The sequence below is a fragment of the Aquarana catesbeiana genome, linkage group LG11, assembly GCF_042186555.1.
Source record: "Aquarana catesbeiana isolate 2022-GZ linkage group LG11, ASM4218655v1, whole genome shotgun sequence".
Taxonomy (NCBI): domain Eukaryota; kingdom Metazoa; phylum Chordata; class Amphibia; order Anura; family Ranidae; genus Aquarana; species Aquarana catesbeiana.
The window spans coordinates 183879704-183896118 of NC_133334.1; the positions used below are offsets into that span (position 1 = coordinate 183879704).

The window sequence follows — 16415 nt, forward strand, 5'->3', positions numbered from 1 at the left end:
CAGCAGTTTAACAGGACAGGTTCTCTCAGAACAGGCCTTGCAATGGTCGATCAAAAGTTGAGTGCATGTGCTCAGCGTCATGTCCAGAGATTGTCCTTGGGAAATAGACGTATGAGTGCTGCCAGCATTGCTGCAGAGGTTGAAGGGGTGGGGGGGTTCAGCCTGTCAGTGCTCAGACCATACGCCGCACACTGCATCAAATTGGTTTGCATTGCTGTCATCCCAGAAGGAAGTCTCTTCTAAAGATGATGCACAAGAGAGCCCGCAGTTTGCTGAAGACAAGCAGACTAAGGACATGGATTACTGGAACCATGTCCTGTGGTCTAATGAGTCCAACATAAACTTATTTGGTTCAGATGGTGTCAAGCGTGTGTGGATGCAACCAGGTGAGGAGTACAAAGACAAGTGTGTCTTGCCTACAGTTAAGTATAGTGGTGGGAGCGTCATGCTGCTGCCACTGGGGAGCTACAGTTAATTGAAGGAACCATAAATGCAAACATACTGTGACATACTGAAGCAGAGCATGAGCCCCCTCCCTTCAGGGACTGGGCTGCAGAGCAGTATTCCAACATAACGACCCCAAACGCACCTCCAAGACGACCACTGCCTTGCTAAAGAAGCTAAGGGTAAAGGTGATGGACTGGCCAGGCATGTCTCCAGACCTAAACCCTATTGAGCATCTGTGGGGCATCTTCAAACGGAAGGAGGAGGGGCGCAAGGTCTCTAACATCCACCAACTCCGTGATGTCGTTGTGGAGGAGTAGAAGATGACTTTTATTTTTTACTTATTTACTTATAACTCTAGCTGAGTCCCATGTCTTTCTGCTGCTCCGTTCCTCTGTTATCAGCATGATAACTTCTGACAAGTTCTCCAAACACTGGAAATAAAAGCAGCTGAAAATTTTTGTGTGGGGGAGGGTGCTATAAATTAGCAGAGAGCTGGTCTATTCACAGCACAGCTCTGTATGTTTCTTCATTCCTCTGCCTATGTGGGGGGGGGGGGGGTCTTTCCGCCAATCAGCTGTCACACAGTGTATGCCAAGACTCTACACCCAGTGGTGGAACAGGAAGAAAAAGTTCTAACACAATGTTCACTTTCTAAAGCGTGTAGAAAGCTGAAGTCAGCAGATATACAAATAAAACTTTATGTAGGGAGATTTGTTTCATCTCTGTGTATCATCTGAGCCTATTCACTTCACTGTTCACTGTGAGGGTTTACATCCACTTTAAGGCGTATAGGTTTACTGGGAGTTCCTTCTGTGCTTTGTTACTTCTGAAGCAGGTCACAGGTGGGAGGAGCCCATCTCTCAGATGCTGCCCTGGAAGACTTCTTAGTAAAACTTACCAGGTACCTGTTTTTCCTGCTATTGTCGCCTGACAAATCGCGACAAAATTGTACAAACAAAATCTCGGGACACCTGTCACACATAAGAAATCGGGCCACTATTGGGGTGTCATTGAAAGTAATGGAATCAGAAACGTGTCCCGCCTTTTGTGGCGATTTCAGGAGTCGTTGAGATGTGCAACGACTAGGTGTAAACAGAGCCTAAGGGATAGTCTGGTTTCTGTCCTGCTTGTTACTAAGTTGCATTTCTTGTTGCCATTTTGGTGTTTCCTGGTCAAGGTGTTCCTCCCTAGATCAGTTAGTGCTTTATATGTAGGATTTTCGGCATCAGATATTGGTGTCTTAGATTTGCAAGGCTGCCATCTGGTAGTTACAGGCATTGTAAGCTTTCAGATGGTTTTGCTGTTTTTATATTTGTTTGCTTGCCTTACCTTGTAATGATGGGTTCGCATGTCATGGGTGATTGATTACCCTAATGTCCATGTATTGCTTTGGCTAGCTAGGCCCTACGCAGCAAAGGGCGAAGACAGCTGCCTGTTTTGGGTCTTATAGTGTCCAGTGCATGCTATGTTATCCACTCTTGCATCACAAATGGAGTGCTAATGTATTAAAAACCTGTTCCAGCTGCACAGTAAGCTTCTTGACTGTGTGTCTGTCTGTGTATGGTCTGCTTGTTTGTGTGTCAGATCTAATTATGTGTCTAAATATGATCTGTGTGGCTCCCACCTCCACCAGCACAAGTCTGAGACCCAGATGTAGAGATTTAGTTTCTTTTACAGGAAATGACAGATCTTACACTACAAAGGCCATACATTACCCTGTGCAATGCCATGCAGAATGCCCTATGTTCCTTCGCAAACAAACTGCTAAAAAAGGACTGGGATGATTTACTTTTTCAAAATGTAAAGTTGTAATATAGTTAAAGGGAAAGAAAATTCCCACTAGCAGCTGGTATATTGATAATGAAAACTGCATTTTTAATAGCCTTTCTTTTGAGTAAGTGTCATTTTTGTCTTACAGTTGGTGAAAATGGAAGGCGATATGGCAGAAGCCATTGTTGAAGACTCTGAGACATTCATGAAAAGAAAGGAAACAAAGACTTATCAGAGGCGGCGAGATGGTGTTGCTGATGATGATGGGTGTGTTATAGTGCATAGCCAGGCAGATGGAAGTGAAGTACCCCATGATGTTAATAGCAATGTTCAAATGGTTATGATGGAGCATCTTGATCCTGCAATTCTTCAAATGAAAACAGAAGTAATGGAAGGTGTAGTGTCTCAGGAAGGGGAAGCTACTGTAGATGATACACAAATTATAACTTTGCAAGTTGTAAATATGGAGGAACAACCAATAAATCTAGGAGAACTTCAGCTTGTGCAGGTACCTGTAGCTGTTCCTGTTGCTGCCACATCTGTTGGGGAACTTCATGCAGCTTATGAAAATGAGATGACTAAAGAAGGCCTTCCAGAAGGAGAACCTATGATCTGTCACACGTTGCCTCTTCCAGAGGGTTTCCAAGTTGTTAAGGTTGGGGCAAATGGTGAAGTGGAAACTCTTGAACAGGCTGAGCTTCAGCCACAAGAAGAATCTACCTGGCAGAAGGATCCAGATTATGCACCACCTGTCAAAAAGATCAAGAAGACAAAGAAAAGTAAACTTCGCTATACAGAAGAAGGAAAAGACGTTGATGTGTCTGTTTATGATTTTGAAGAAGAACAACAGGAGGGCTTGCTCTCAGATGTTAATGCTGAAAAAGTGGTTGGCAACATGAAACCTCCAAAACCAACAAAAATTAAAAAGAAAGGTACTTAGATTATTATGACTTCTTGAAAATTCTTACTATGTTTTGGTAAACATCTTATTAGAGCCATGGTTATACAGGTGTATAGATCTTCCTGTTTTCAATAAGGAAAGATTTAGGCCTCATGTACACTGCTGCTGGTAAACGGACGTTTAGGAGCAGTTGGGCATTTTTTTTCAGCTGCCCCTGAACCCTCCTCTATTATCTTATCAGTACATCTACACAGGGTTGTTTATAGTAGTTTCTAGGCAGTTAAATTTTGAAGCATTTTTTGGAACGCAAAAAAAAGGGTTCAGGACAGATGTTCAGATGCCTTTGAAACACCAAATGCCTGTAACAGCCTGTAAACGCTGCTAAACTCGGTAACTCACATTTAGCAGCGTCTTTTTGTTTTTAATTTTTTTTACAAACACTTAGATGCAAACGCGGCTAAACGGACGTTTTTAGATGCTGGTTTCTAGCTGTCGAGTTAAATCGTTCAGGAGAGGTTAAACAACGTCCCGTTTACATGAAGCCTTAGACGTGTCTTGGGCTCGGTTCACATTGGTGTGCGACATCGCACGTGATTCGCTTCGCATTTGGTCCGCACCAGGATCAGATCGCATAGCTGTTCACACCCATGTGATCCGATTCTTGTCTGAATTGACAGTTCTTGAGGTGCTAAAATGGCAGGGCAGTACAACCCCCCACCCCCTCACACACAATGACCCCATTTTGGAAAGTAGACACCCCAAGGAAATTGCTGAAAGGCATGTTGAGCTCATTGAATATTTTATTTTTTGTCACAAGTGATTGAAAAATGACAAAAAAAAAACAACCACAAAGCTGTCACTAAATGATATATTGTTCAAACATGGCATGGTTGTATGCGGAATTACACCTCGAAATACATTGCTGCTTCTCCTGAGTATGGGGACACCACATATGTGGGACTTTTTGGCAGTCTAACCGCGTACAGGCCCCCCGAAAACCAACCACCGCCTTCAGGCTTTCTAAGGGCGTACATTTTTTATTTCGCTCCTCACTGCCTATCACAGTTTCGGAGGCCATGAAATGCCCAGATAGCATACCCCCCCCCCCCCTCCAAAATTACCCCATTTTGGAAAGTAGACACCCCAAGGTATTTGCTGAGAGGCTTGTTGAGTATTTTGCAGATCTTTTTGCCACAAAGTTTTGAAAAAAGAAAAATAAATTTTTTCTTTTCTTAATTTTCAAAAATAAATGTGATCTGCAAAATACTCACCATGCCTCTTAGCAAATACCTTGGGGTGTCTACTTTCTAAAATGGGGTCATTTGGGGGGGGGTTTGTGGTCTTGACATTTCAGGGCCTCAAACTGTGATGGGTAATGACGTGAAATCACCATTTTACGCCCTTAGAAAACCTGAAGGCAGTGATTGGTTTTCGGGGGCCTGTGCACGACTAGGCTGCCAAAAAGTCTCATGTGGTATCCCCGTACTCGGGAGATGCAGCAGAATGTATTTTGGGGTGTAATTTCACATATGTGGCAAAATATAAATATTCCATGGACTCGCCATGCCCCTCATTAAATAGCTTGGGGTGTCTACTTTCCAAAATTGGGTCATTTGGCGGGGTTTTGTGCTATCTTGGCATTTTATGCACAACATTTAGAAGCTTATGTCACACATCACACACTCTTCTAACCACTTGAAGTCCTTTCTGACACTTTTTTTGTTTACATGAAAATTTTTTTTTTTCTTTCGTTCATTGACGGACACAGCTCCTTTAATTCTTGACCTTAGGGTTATCATGCCACCTTCAGGAGAGGACTAGTTTTTACTGTGTAAAAACAGCAAGACTGCACAGCACTGCCCAGGGGGCGATCTCTCTGGCTATAACCCCTCACCCTGCTTCCTGCAGCTCAGTTTTTTGCTGCCTAGTGTAGAAGGACCTGGCTCCCTGAGGGGACCATTGGTCCTGGGAATTTTTATCATTTTTTCTGCAATTTTGATCCTGTGATCTACAATCAACAGCCGGGCTGGGTGACAGGCTGGATAATTTAGATCCTTGTAGTCTCCCCAGCCTGGCCATCGAGTGTGAGCAGACCCTAGCTACGTGCTGGGTCGGCCACGACATGCCCCTTCTTCTCCAGGGGCGGTCAGTGAGCTATATGCATCGGGGCACACATATGACCGGGCTACTGCTGTCCGTATAGCAGTGTGCCATGGCCAACAGCCACCCCGTACTGCTCGGGTGATGGGTCTGTGGTGGAATGCATCCAGCAATCCCGTCAGGAGGGGTAAGTACAGCGCTCTCTGCCTCGGCAGGATGGAGCAGCTGGGCATTCCCTGGGTGGTCGACTAGGGGGTCTCTCACTCGCCCTTTCCTCTCTCCCTATCCCTTAATCCCTCATCACCCTGCTGGGGCTGCTGTGTGACTGGGCATGAGGTGCGGTGTATGTACCTGGCCGGGGGGGCTTCGGGCCTTGACGGGGGGCTGCGATGGCTGTTGGGGTCCGTTTTTTTATTTCCCTTTTTTTTTTTTTCCTTTACTGTGAGGTGCTTAGGCTATTTGCCATGAGGAGAGGCTGTTGCCATTTTCCTGTAGCCTTATGCAGTGTATATGCTGTCAGCCATTTTCTAGAAGGTTCGGCAGCCATTTTCTTGGTGATTGTATTTTGCTGGGACGGCCTGGCGGCCATTTTCTTGTAGCCTCAGCGCGGTTTACTTCTAGTGCTGGTGTCTATGTACCTCAGAACAGTGCGGTTTTTACTCTGGGCACATTGTGACTGGCACAGGGCGGAGCGGACAGCGGCAGCGCAGCACTCGGTCGGGGTGGTGAGTCCTGCGGGGGGCCCCCTCGGTCTGTAAGCAGCTAGGAGGGTGGGATTTTGTGTTCCTTGCCTTAAGTCCCTAAGTTGTGGCAGGCGAGTGAGGGTCAGCATGGCGTCAGAAGCTGGCGCTTCTTCCCCAGACATCCCTGCTATTGCAACCGGCTCACCTGCTCAAAATGCCGTGCCTATGGACGCTTTGTCTGCGGTCCTGGAGACCTTTGTTGCTAGGGTGGAAGCGGCGTGCGGGCGAAAGGGGGGCTTAAAAAACGCCCCCTATCCCCCCCCCCCCCATCTTCTGGGGAGAGCTCTGATTCAGACTCTGGCCCCGAGGTGAGTAGTGGCCCCTGTTCTGACATGTCAGCGAATGCGGACCAGGACCGTTCGGACAGTGAGGATGACTCTATGTCCGGGTTAGTGCAGGAAAAAGCGCTAGTAGGAGCACTTACTGTGGGATACTCTGAAGATACAGGATGCAGCAGGAACTTTGGCTGAGGTGGCGGTCCCTTTTGGGTCCCGCAAACTGGCCCGCACGCCTAAGGTGTTTCCGTATTTGACTTATTTTGAGAAGTTCATATACAAGGAATGGGAAAGACTGCAACGGGCCTTTTCAGTCCCAACAAGAATGGCGGTGCATTACCCCTTTGAGGAGAGCCTCCTGAAAAAATGGGCGTCTCCGGTCGTTGACCCCCCCCCCCCCCCCCCCCCGTATCCAGGTTAAATAAAGTAACCACGATTCTGGTAGAAGGGACTCCTGACTTCAAGGACCCTGCCGACAGGAGGGCAGTGGCTTGGTCCATGTTTACGGTGGTGGGGTCAGCGTTACGCCCTGTGCTGGCCACGGCCTTGGTGTTGCAGATGCTTACTGAATGGGCAAAGTTGTTGCATCATGAATTGGAGAAGCAACAGTCTTCCCCGGTCTGCATAGAACTGGCAGGTCAGTTGGTGCATGGCCTTAAGTATGTCTGTGATGCGGCCCTGGATACAGTCCCCCTACTCTCTAGAGCATCTGTATCAGCAGTGGTGCTACGGCGCCTGATTTGGCTAAAATGCTGGTCTGCGGAAAAAAGCACTGGCGGATTTGCCCTTCTAAGGTGAGGGGCTATTTGGAGCTTTACTGGATGACATTATTAAAAATGTTACCGGTGGGAAGAGCTTGTTACTCCCACAGTCCAGGTGGTTAAGGAGCCACGCCGTATGCAAGAGCCCTTCTTTCCCACTCAAACTGCTTTTTCGCCCGCCCAGGTCGGCAGGTAAGTGTTCCCAGTCCGACATGATGCCTGCTGAAGGACAAAAGCGTCCCTGGTTTCGCAAGCCAAACAAGTCTGCGAACAAAAATGTTACCGCATAAAGGTTTGCCCCCGCCTGACTCTCGGGTGGGGGGTCGCCTTCGGGAGTTTGCAGCCCGGTGGACCTCCCTACTGTCCGACAAATGGGTCTGCAAACTAGTTTAATCGGGATACAAGATAGTTTCTTGCCCACCAAACAGATTTTTTCCCTCCAACCTACATCTGCTTCCAGCTCGTCGGGAAGCCCTGTTCGGGGCAGTACAGGACCTGCTGCTGCGCGGGGTGATAGTACCTGTACCAAAGCTGGAAAGGTTTCAGGGATTCTACTCCAATCTGTTTGTAGTCCCCAAAAAGGAAGGGGTACGTCCAATCCTGGACTTGAAGGCCCTCAACTGCTTTGTGAAAGTGCAAGGGTTCAGGATGGAATCAGTTCGCTCTGTGGTCGCTGCCCTCCCATCAGAGGGACTTCCTGGCATCCCTGGATATCAAGGACGCGTATTTTACATGTACCCATATGCCTCAGGCATCAGAGGTTTCTGCTATTTGCAGTCGGGGAAGAGCACTACCAGTTTGTGGCTCTCTTTTGGCCTGGCGTCAGCACCCCGAGTTTTTACCAAGGTGTTGGCAACGTGGGATTGCAATCATGGGTTACCTAGACGACCTCCTTCTGAGAGCAGCTTCCACCTCAGAATTAAGGGAGGATGTAGCGATCACCATACAGACTCTCCGGGAGTTTGGTTGGGTGCTGAACCTACAGAAGTCGGCGTTAGTACCGACTCAAGGCCTGGAATACCGGGGCTTACTGCTGGACTCCTCAGAAGCAAGAGTTTGTCTCCCTTCAGACAAGCTACAGACTCTTCAAGCTGGGGTAAAGTTGTTGGTGAACCGCAGGTGGTCGTCACTGCGCTTCTGCATGCGAGTTCTGGGCCTTATGGTAGCCACTTTCGAAGCAGTACCGTACGCTCAATTTCACACTCGAGTCCTGCAAAAGGAGATTTTGGCAAAATGGAACAAATCTCCGTTATCCCTGGATTGTCAAATTCAGGTAAGCCAACTGGTAAGGGATTCCCTTCTCTGGTGGCTGAGGTCTCCGGTCCTTCGATCCGGGAGATCGTTCCTTCCTCTCCATTGGACAGTGATCACAACGGACGCCAGCCTGACCGGTTGGGGGGGAGTTTCGGGCGTACAGTCAGCCCAAGGCCTCTGGTCGTGGGAAGAATCCCAACTGGCGATCAATGTGCTCCAAGCTTCGGGCGATCAGGCGGTGCCTCTCCTCATGGTCAAGGAGGCTAAAGGGGCGTCCTGTCAGGATCCAGTCTGACAACGCCATGGCGGTGGCATATGTCAACCATCAAGGAGGAACAAGGAGCTTGGCTGCAGCACGGGAGGTCTCTCACATCCTCCAGTGGGCAGAGCGGCACGTGCAGGTCCTGTCGGCCATATACATTCCGGGTGTAGAAAACTGGCAGGCGGACTACCTAAGTCGTCAGATGCTGGACCCAGGGGAATGGTCGTTGCATCCGGATGTGTTCCAGCTCCTTTGCCTAAAGTGGGGCACACCAGATGTGTGTAATGTATTAAAAAGGATACTTTAATACATTAAATACGTTACTTCAAAGATATATCTGACAGAACAAAAAGCCCCGTATAAGTTTGGCGGTACTAATGAGAGATAAGGGTCAAGGGGACCTGGGGGTACCGGATATCAAGAACTACTATGATGCTATTCTAATGTCACGGGTAGTGGAATGGGCAAAAAAGAAAAAAAGTGGGTCAAAATGGAAAGTGCTATTAGTAAGGTTTCACTAGGGTAAATAATTTGGATCCCGTCACACTTAGAGTTAAACGAGTATACACACATTATTACACGGACAGCAATGGCAATCTGGGACATAGTACACAAAAAAGAAAATGGGCATTTAACTCCCCCATGACACCAAGAGAGACAAATTATTTTGCACCTGGGAAAGAGGGTATGTTTGGTACGTGGATAAAAAAAAAAAATGCATTAAAGGATATTACATTGAAAGGAAAAATGTGCACTTTTCAGGATTTAGTTAACAAAAAAGATGTATTGGTGTTAGGTGGAGGTATGCACAGTTGAAGTACTTTGTGTAGTCCCTGCCCCAACCGATCAGGTCCGAAGATAACCTGCTCCCATTTGAAAGGTTGTGTTCAGTGGCAGGAGAGGTATCTCCAGGATTTACAAAATGCTGATCGGATTAAAAGCAACAGGGCCTCTCCCTTCTATGGAAAAGTGGGTAGAAGAGTTGGGAACAGGAAAAACAGACATTGATGTAGGAAAAATATTACGGTTGACTCACGTCACATCAGCCGACTGTAGCACGTTAGAAATGAATTATGAGTGTTTAGCATGATGGTACATAACCCCAGTTATAGTACACCATTATCAAAAAGAGACCTCAAAATTATGTTGGAGGGGCTGCCCAGAAATAGGAACCATGTCCCAAAATAAAAATATTCTGGAAAGAGGTAATGGTAACAATACAGGAAATTACAGACACCAACATTTTAGAGGAGCCATGGGTATGCTTATTCCATGGGGTTAGAACGCCAATTAAACAGTACACGAGAACACTGGTGCCTCAATTACTAAATGCTGCGAAAAGCTTAATACCCAGACTGTGGCAGGATCCAGAGAGTCTGACACTGACGAGTTGGTTTTGTAAACTAAACAAAATAAACAAAATATACAATTTGGAATTTTTAAGGTTTAGTGGGGAGGTAGGAGAAGTAGGGTTCGAAGTGAAATGGTGAGACTGGTTAAAATACAAACAACAAGTTTTGCCGAAAAAATGGGAGTACAGTTAGTAAGCAGGAATGGGGAAAGTGGGGGGTGGGTTGGAGAGGGGGGGGGGGGGGGGGATCAATTAATTGAATTTTAAATATGTTGTAATATAGATAGTGGGGCCGAATGGGGAATACGGCCCTGACTGAATATTGAATTCTGTATGTTAAAACACAATAAAGAAATTGAAAAAAAAAATATATATTTAGAATAGAATAAAAAGATCATGATTCTCGTGGCGTAAAATCTTTCACATTTATACAAACAAAATTAGGCTAACTTTACTGGATTAATTTTTTTTTTTTTTTTTTTTTTAATTAAAGTGTAATTTTTCCCAAAAAATTGAATTTGAACAGCTGCTGCGCAAATATAGTGTGACATAAAATATTGCAACAACCACCATTTAATTCTCTAGGGCAGTGGTTCTCAACCTGGGGGTCGGGACCCCCTCAGGGGTCAAATGATGATTTGCCAGGGGTCACCAAATCCTGGGCTGTTTCTGAAGCCCGCCCTGCTCTCCCAGGCTTTTTGCGGCCGACCTGCAGGGCTGTCCCTGAAACCTGTGGCCGCCCAGCTGAGCTGTTCCTGGTGCCCGCAGTCGCCCACTCAGCCTCTTAGCAGCCGTCCATTCAGTTCACGGCATGGCTGGAGGGTAGAGACTAGAGGTGAGCTGACTGGTGAGGAATGTGAAGTGGGGGGGCTGGAGGGGACCCCATCTCCTGATTTTGGCATAGGTGTCACTGCTGTGAGACACCACAAAGTCTGAGACACAGTGAAGCCGGAGACACAGTGAGTAACACTACCTGTGATTATAGTTGCCATTAAAAGTCCCCACTACAGTTCTCAGATCAGCAGATGACCTTAATCAAGAGCACCTAAGTTGGCTGATCAGAACTCCCCCCAGCATTGCCACTCATCCCATTCCCCCCACCAAGGAGTAAGAGAAGGAATAAAAATAGAGAATACATGGAACGGAGTGGAGAAGAGGGGGAGGAACAAAGAAAAAGGGAGAGAGAGAACAATAAAGATGGCTAGAGAGAGGGATGGGGGGAAAAGCAGGAAATTAGGATAGAGAGATAAAAGGGAAAGAAAGGAGAACAAAGAGAGAGAGTGGTACATCGTGAAATGTACCATAAGGGGTTTCAATATTGTACGAGTGGAAGGGACTCAGGAAGCGGTAAATGTCCGTGGGTTAAGGGCGCAAATTACATGTCTTGCCTTGGGTGCTGACAACCCACGCTACGAAAAGAATTTTACTGTTAGGGGTCCCCACAACTTGGGAAATTTTATCAAGGGGTCATGGCACTAGAAGGTTGAGAACCACTGCTCTAGGGTCTCTGCTAAAAAAAAAAAAAAAAAAATATGTAATGTTTGGGAGTGCTAATTTTCTAGCAAAAAAAAAAAATGATTTTAACTTGAAACCAACAAATGTCAGAAAAAGGTTTAGTGTTTAAGTGGATAAACTTCCCCCATTTACCCACCAAAGTGTATTCCTTTGATCTAAAGGACAAATTGTTACAAAGTTTATACTTAAGTTCAACTGCTAAAGAATGTTGTGATTCTTGGCAGACTGCCTGATTTTTTTTTTTTTTTTATTTCTCCTTTCTTTTGACTGCTGTGGGCTTTAGCAGAGAGAATTCTCTGCATAGAAAGAATCGGGAAATACTTTGTCAAGATCGCAACAGGGAAAAAAAATCGCGATAACGATTCTTAATGATCGTGCAGCTCTAAATATCTCTTTCTCTCTCTCATATACATACTCACAGTAGGGATGGAAAGTATTCAGACCCCCTTAAATTTGTCACTCTTTGTTATATTGCAGCGATTTGCTAAAATAAAGTTCATATTTTTTTCCTCATTAATGTACACACAGCACCCCATATTGACAGAAAAACACAGAATTGTTGACATTTTTGCACATTTACTAAAAAAAAACCCCTGAAATATCACATGGTCCTAAGTATTCAGACCCTTTGCTCGGTATTTAGTAGAAGCACCCTTTTGATCTAATACAGCCATGAGTCTTTTTGGGAAAGATGCAACAAGTTTTTCACACCTGGATTTGGGGATCCTCTGCCATTCCTCCTTGCAGATCCTCTCCAGTTCTGTCAGGTTGGATGGTAAACGTTGGTGGACAGCCATTTTTAGGTCTCTCCAGAGATGCTCAAATGGGTTTAAGTCAGGGCTCTGGCTGGGCCATTCAAGAACAGTCACAGAGTTGTTGTGAAGCCACTCCTTCGTTATTTTAGCTGTGTGCTTAGGGTCATTGTCTTGTTGGAAGGTAAACCTGCAGCCCAGTCTGAGGTCCTGAGCACTCACTGGAGAAGGTTTTCGTCCAGGATATCCCTGTACTTGGCCGCATTCATCTTTCCCTCGATTGCAACCAGTCGTCCTGCCCCTGCAGCTGAAAAACACCCCCACAGCATAATGCTGCCACCACCATGCTTCACTGTTGGGACTGTATTGGACAGGTGATGAGCAGTGCCTGGTTTTCTCCACACATACCGCTTAGAATTGAGGCCAAAAAGTTCTATCTTGGTCTCATCAGACCAGAGAATCTTATTTCTCACCATCTTGGAGGCCTTCAGGTGTTTTTTTAGCAAACTCCATGCGGGCTTTCATGTGTCTTGCACTGAGGAGTGGCTTCCGTCGGGCCACTCTGCCATAAAGCCCCGACTGGTGGAGGGCAGCAGTGATGGTTGACTTTCTCCCATCTCCCGACTGCATCTCTGGAGCTCAGCCACAGTGATCTTTGGGTTCTTCTTTACCTCTCTCACCAAGGCTCTTCTCCCCCGACAGCTCAGTTTGGATGGACGGCCAGCTCTAGGAAGGGTTCCGGTCGTCCCAAACGTCTTCCATTTAAGTATTATGGAGGCCACTGTGCTCTTAGTAACCTTAAGTGCAGCAGAAATTTTTTTTGTAACCTTGGCCAGATCTGTGCCTTGCCACAATTCTGTCTCTGAGCTCTTCGGGCAGTTCCTTTTGACCTCATGATTCTCATTTGTTCTGACATGCCCGGTGAGCTGTAAGGTCTTATATAGACTGGTGTGTGGCTTTCCTAATCATATCCAATCAGTATAATCAAACACAGCTGGACTCAAATGAAGGTGTAGAACCATCTCAATGATGATCAGAAGAAATGGACAACACCAGAGTTTAATATGAGTGTCACAGCAAAGGGTCTGAATACTTAGGACCATGCGATATTTCAGTTTTTCTTTTTTAATCTGCAAAAATGTCAACAATTCTGTGTTTTCTGTCAATATGGGGTACTGTGTGTACATTAATGAGAAAAAAAATGAACGTAAATGATTTTAGCAAATGGCTGCAATATAACAGAGTGAAAAATTTAAGGGGGTCTGAATACTTTCCGTCCCCACTGTATATATAAAATTTTTTTTTAACACTTATGTGTAACTGTTCGGTTCCAGGTTCGGGTCTCTAAAAATACGATGGCATCTTAAGAGACCCTGTGAAAGTGTGTCCTAGACTGTGCAGTGCTGTACCCAAGGCTAATACTCCACTAGTGTGTGGTAGTGTTCAAAACATTCACCAATGCAAAGACCAAGATGGTCAGGACAGGAGGGACAATAATAGCGGGTGTCACGCCTATATCCGCGCTTTCTACAGACACAACGCTTTCTTTAGGGGGCTCGCTAGGTAGGGGTACCAGGGAGGACATACAGAAAATGCCTCCCATGCAGCCGGCTCAGTGCATTTGGTTTGGGAAGTTGGGCCACAGCACCGTCTGGAAACAGAAGGGCTGTGATCTCTTCCTGGAATTTAAGGAAGGATCCAGTTAGTCTTTGTATAGCACATAAGCATTCAGCAGAGCCAATTGAAATAAGTATACAGACACTTTTTTTTATACCAGGGCCTGGCCTTAGGGACAACTAGGTACGGCGCTAACAACTGGTCGTTGAGGTCCACCCCTCCCATATTAAGGTTATATTCGTGGACACAGAGAGGTTTCTCCACAACACCAATCACCGTAGGAATTTGGACCGTCGTGTCTGCATGAAGGGATGACAGAACGAAAACATTCTGATTATCCCTCCACTTCGCAGCGAGCAAATTATTACACTTCAAGCAGGCTTTCTCCCTCAGCCCAAGAGGGGAATCTACAAGCCGCTGGGGTAAGCCTCGGCTATTAGCTCGCATGGGGCCACACGCGCCAATTCCATGATCAAACAAGTGACTAAAAAGTGGACATGCTCGTGTAATAATTGTCCACTTCCAAGTGGTACCCCTTTCCGAATAAGGGAGACACCAAGACCCACACAATCTTACCAGCGCTCCCTATGTAGTCTGAGCAGTTCTCCGGCTCTACGTGACCATCTCTTCCCTCGTAAACCATAAAACTATATGTATAGCCTGTGGCCCTGTCAGAGCTTATACATCTTGACCCCATATCTGGGACACTTGCTGGGAGGATACTGTTTGAAAGACAAGTGGACAGAAAACTTAATCAGGGACTTATCAATGCAGACAACTTGATCGGGGGTAAACAAGACTGAAAACTGTTGGTTGAAGTGGTTTGCGATGGGCCGAATTTTGTAGAGCCGATCGTATCCAGGGTCACACTGAGACAACAGAGTTTGTTATTATTGAAGTGCATGAACCGCAAGATCTGCTCGTATCGTGTTCTGGCCATGGAGGCAGAGAACATGAGCATATGGTGAACTGAGTCAGTGGACCAATATAACCGCAACTCTTTTTAGTTATGCCCATGAGGAAGGATAGGCCCAGAAAGGTCTTAAATTCGGAAACCGTAACAGGTTTCCATTCTCTGGCAAGGGTCAAATGGGGATTAGCGGCAATGAATTGACCAGCATACAAATTGCTTTGGTCCACAATAGATCTATAGAGATCTTCGGTGAAAAAAGGTGAATAAAATTCAAGTGGCGTAAAATCAACTGTTTCCACTTGAATTCCGGGTTGGCCAGTGAATGGTGGAAGTACGGGTGCTGCATAAGTGGTGGGCTCCCAATTCGGATTGGCAAGTGCAGCAGGAAGGGCACTATGGGCTAGACGGGCCTGTGTTTGTCTTCTTGGTGGCTGCGGGACACTAGTTGTGCTAGCCATATCACCAGCTTGAACTGCACTTATGGGACTCGCCACGTCACCACGTGATACTGCAGTGCTGGTTTGACTTCGACCAGGATATACTAGGCTTCTGGTGCTTGCCAGTTCACCACAAGGATGAGTGGCACTAGTACTGGCTCTCTGCTCCTTTTGAGAGCCCTGCGGTTCTTGCATCTCAACGACAGCAGAAGGGGGTTGGGTACGCCTGACCTTGGGAGGGACCACAACTCCATTGTCAGAGCTATCTGTCAGGGTGCAGCTGCTGTCTAAAGGATTGTATTCTGAGTTTGAATCTGACAGATGGGTGACTTCCTCTTCGCTATCTGTCATGCTCTGAAACGTGTAGGCCTTTTCACTTGTGTACCTTTTTGATTTGACTTTTTGGTCTCCAAATTTACTGGTACACAGAGACCCTCAGGAAAAAGAGCTCCTGACTGTCAGCGACTGGTTCAGACACTGCCAAAAAAAACTGTAGCATTCACAGTGATCAGGCCTGACTCTGCGAACGCTGCAGTTGTGTTTTTGTAAGTGACAGTGATCGATTGATACTGCACTTGGGTGGGCTGGACAGGGGAGATAACGCAGGTGCTAGCAGGTATCTGGGCTGATTCTGCTAAAGCTGCATTTTTGGGAACACTAAACTATTGGGGATGCTAATATAGTTCTGATCGGATCAAAGATATCGATCCGTTCAGACACTATACTAAGGGAGGTGTGTGCGTGGGTGTTGGCGCTACTGGCACTAATCTGACGCTGCCTGGGGCGACGCAGACCCTGACTGACACTAAAACCTAACTGATTCCGCCCGTTGGGTGATCAGGGGGTTAAACCTTTATTGGGTAATATACGGCGGGTGCCCTGACGCTGTAAAAAAAAAAAAACTAAGCAGCGTCACCCGTAACACTAATACGGTGATCACTGGTGACGGGGTGAAAGGGTTAACTAGGGAGCAATCAGGGGGTTAAAACCTTTATTAGGTAATATATGGGGCTACCTGACGGTGAAGCTAAGCAACTAACTAGCTCCAGACGTGACACAAATACGGTGATCAGAAAAAAGATCTATTAGTGACTCTGGCGACAGGGGTGAAAGGGTTAACTGGAACGCGATGAAGGGGTTGAACCTCTATTAGGGGGGTTTCCTAGACCTAACAGGGCCTACTACTAGCTGCCCTAACACACTTATTACAGTCACAAATGACACCAATGCAGTGATCGGTGAAAAATCTGACAACTGCAATTGGTGACAGGTAGTGAAGGGGTTAACTGGGGGGATGATCGGGGGGTGGCAAGTGTA

The 16415-nt window shown here is 46.4% G+C and overlaps 1 protein-coding gene across 2 annotated transcripts in view; it reads left to right on the forward strand.

Annotated features, from left to right (window-relative positions):
* CTCF (CCCTC-binding factor) overlaps positions 1-16415 on the forward strand; it is a 445740-nt gene that overhangs the window by 89039 nt on the left and 340286 nt on the right. For both annotated transcript variants that reach the window (XM_073605105.1, XM_073605104.1), the window contains exon 2: positions 2366-3149. In XM_073605105.1, the coding sequence (XP_073461206.1) occupies positions 2375-3149 (775 nt within the window). In that variant the 5' untranslated portion in view covers positions 2366-2374. The remainder of the gene's footprint in view (positions 1-2365; positions 3150-16415) is intronic.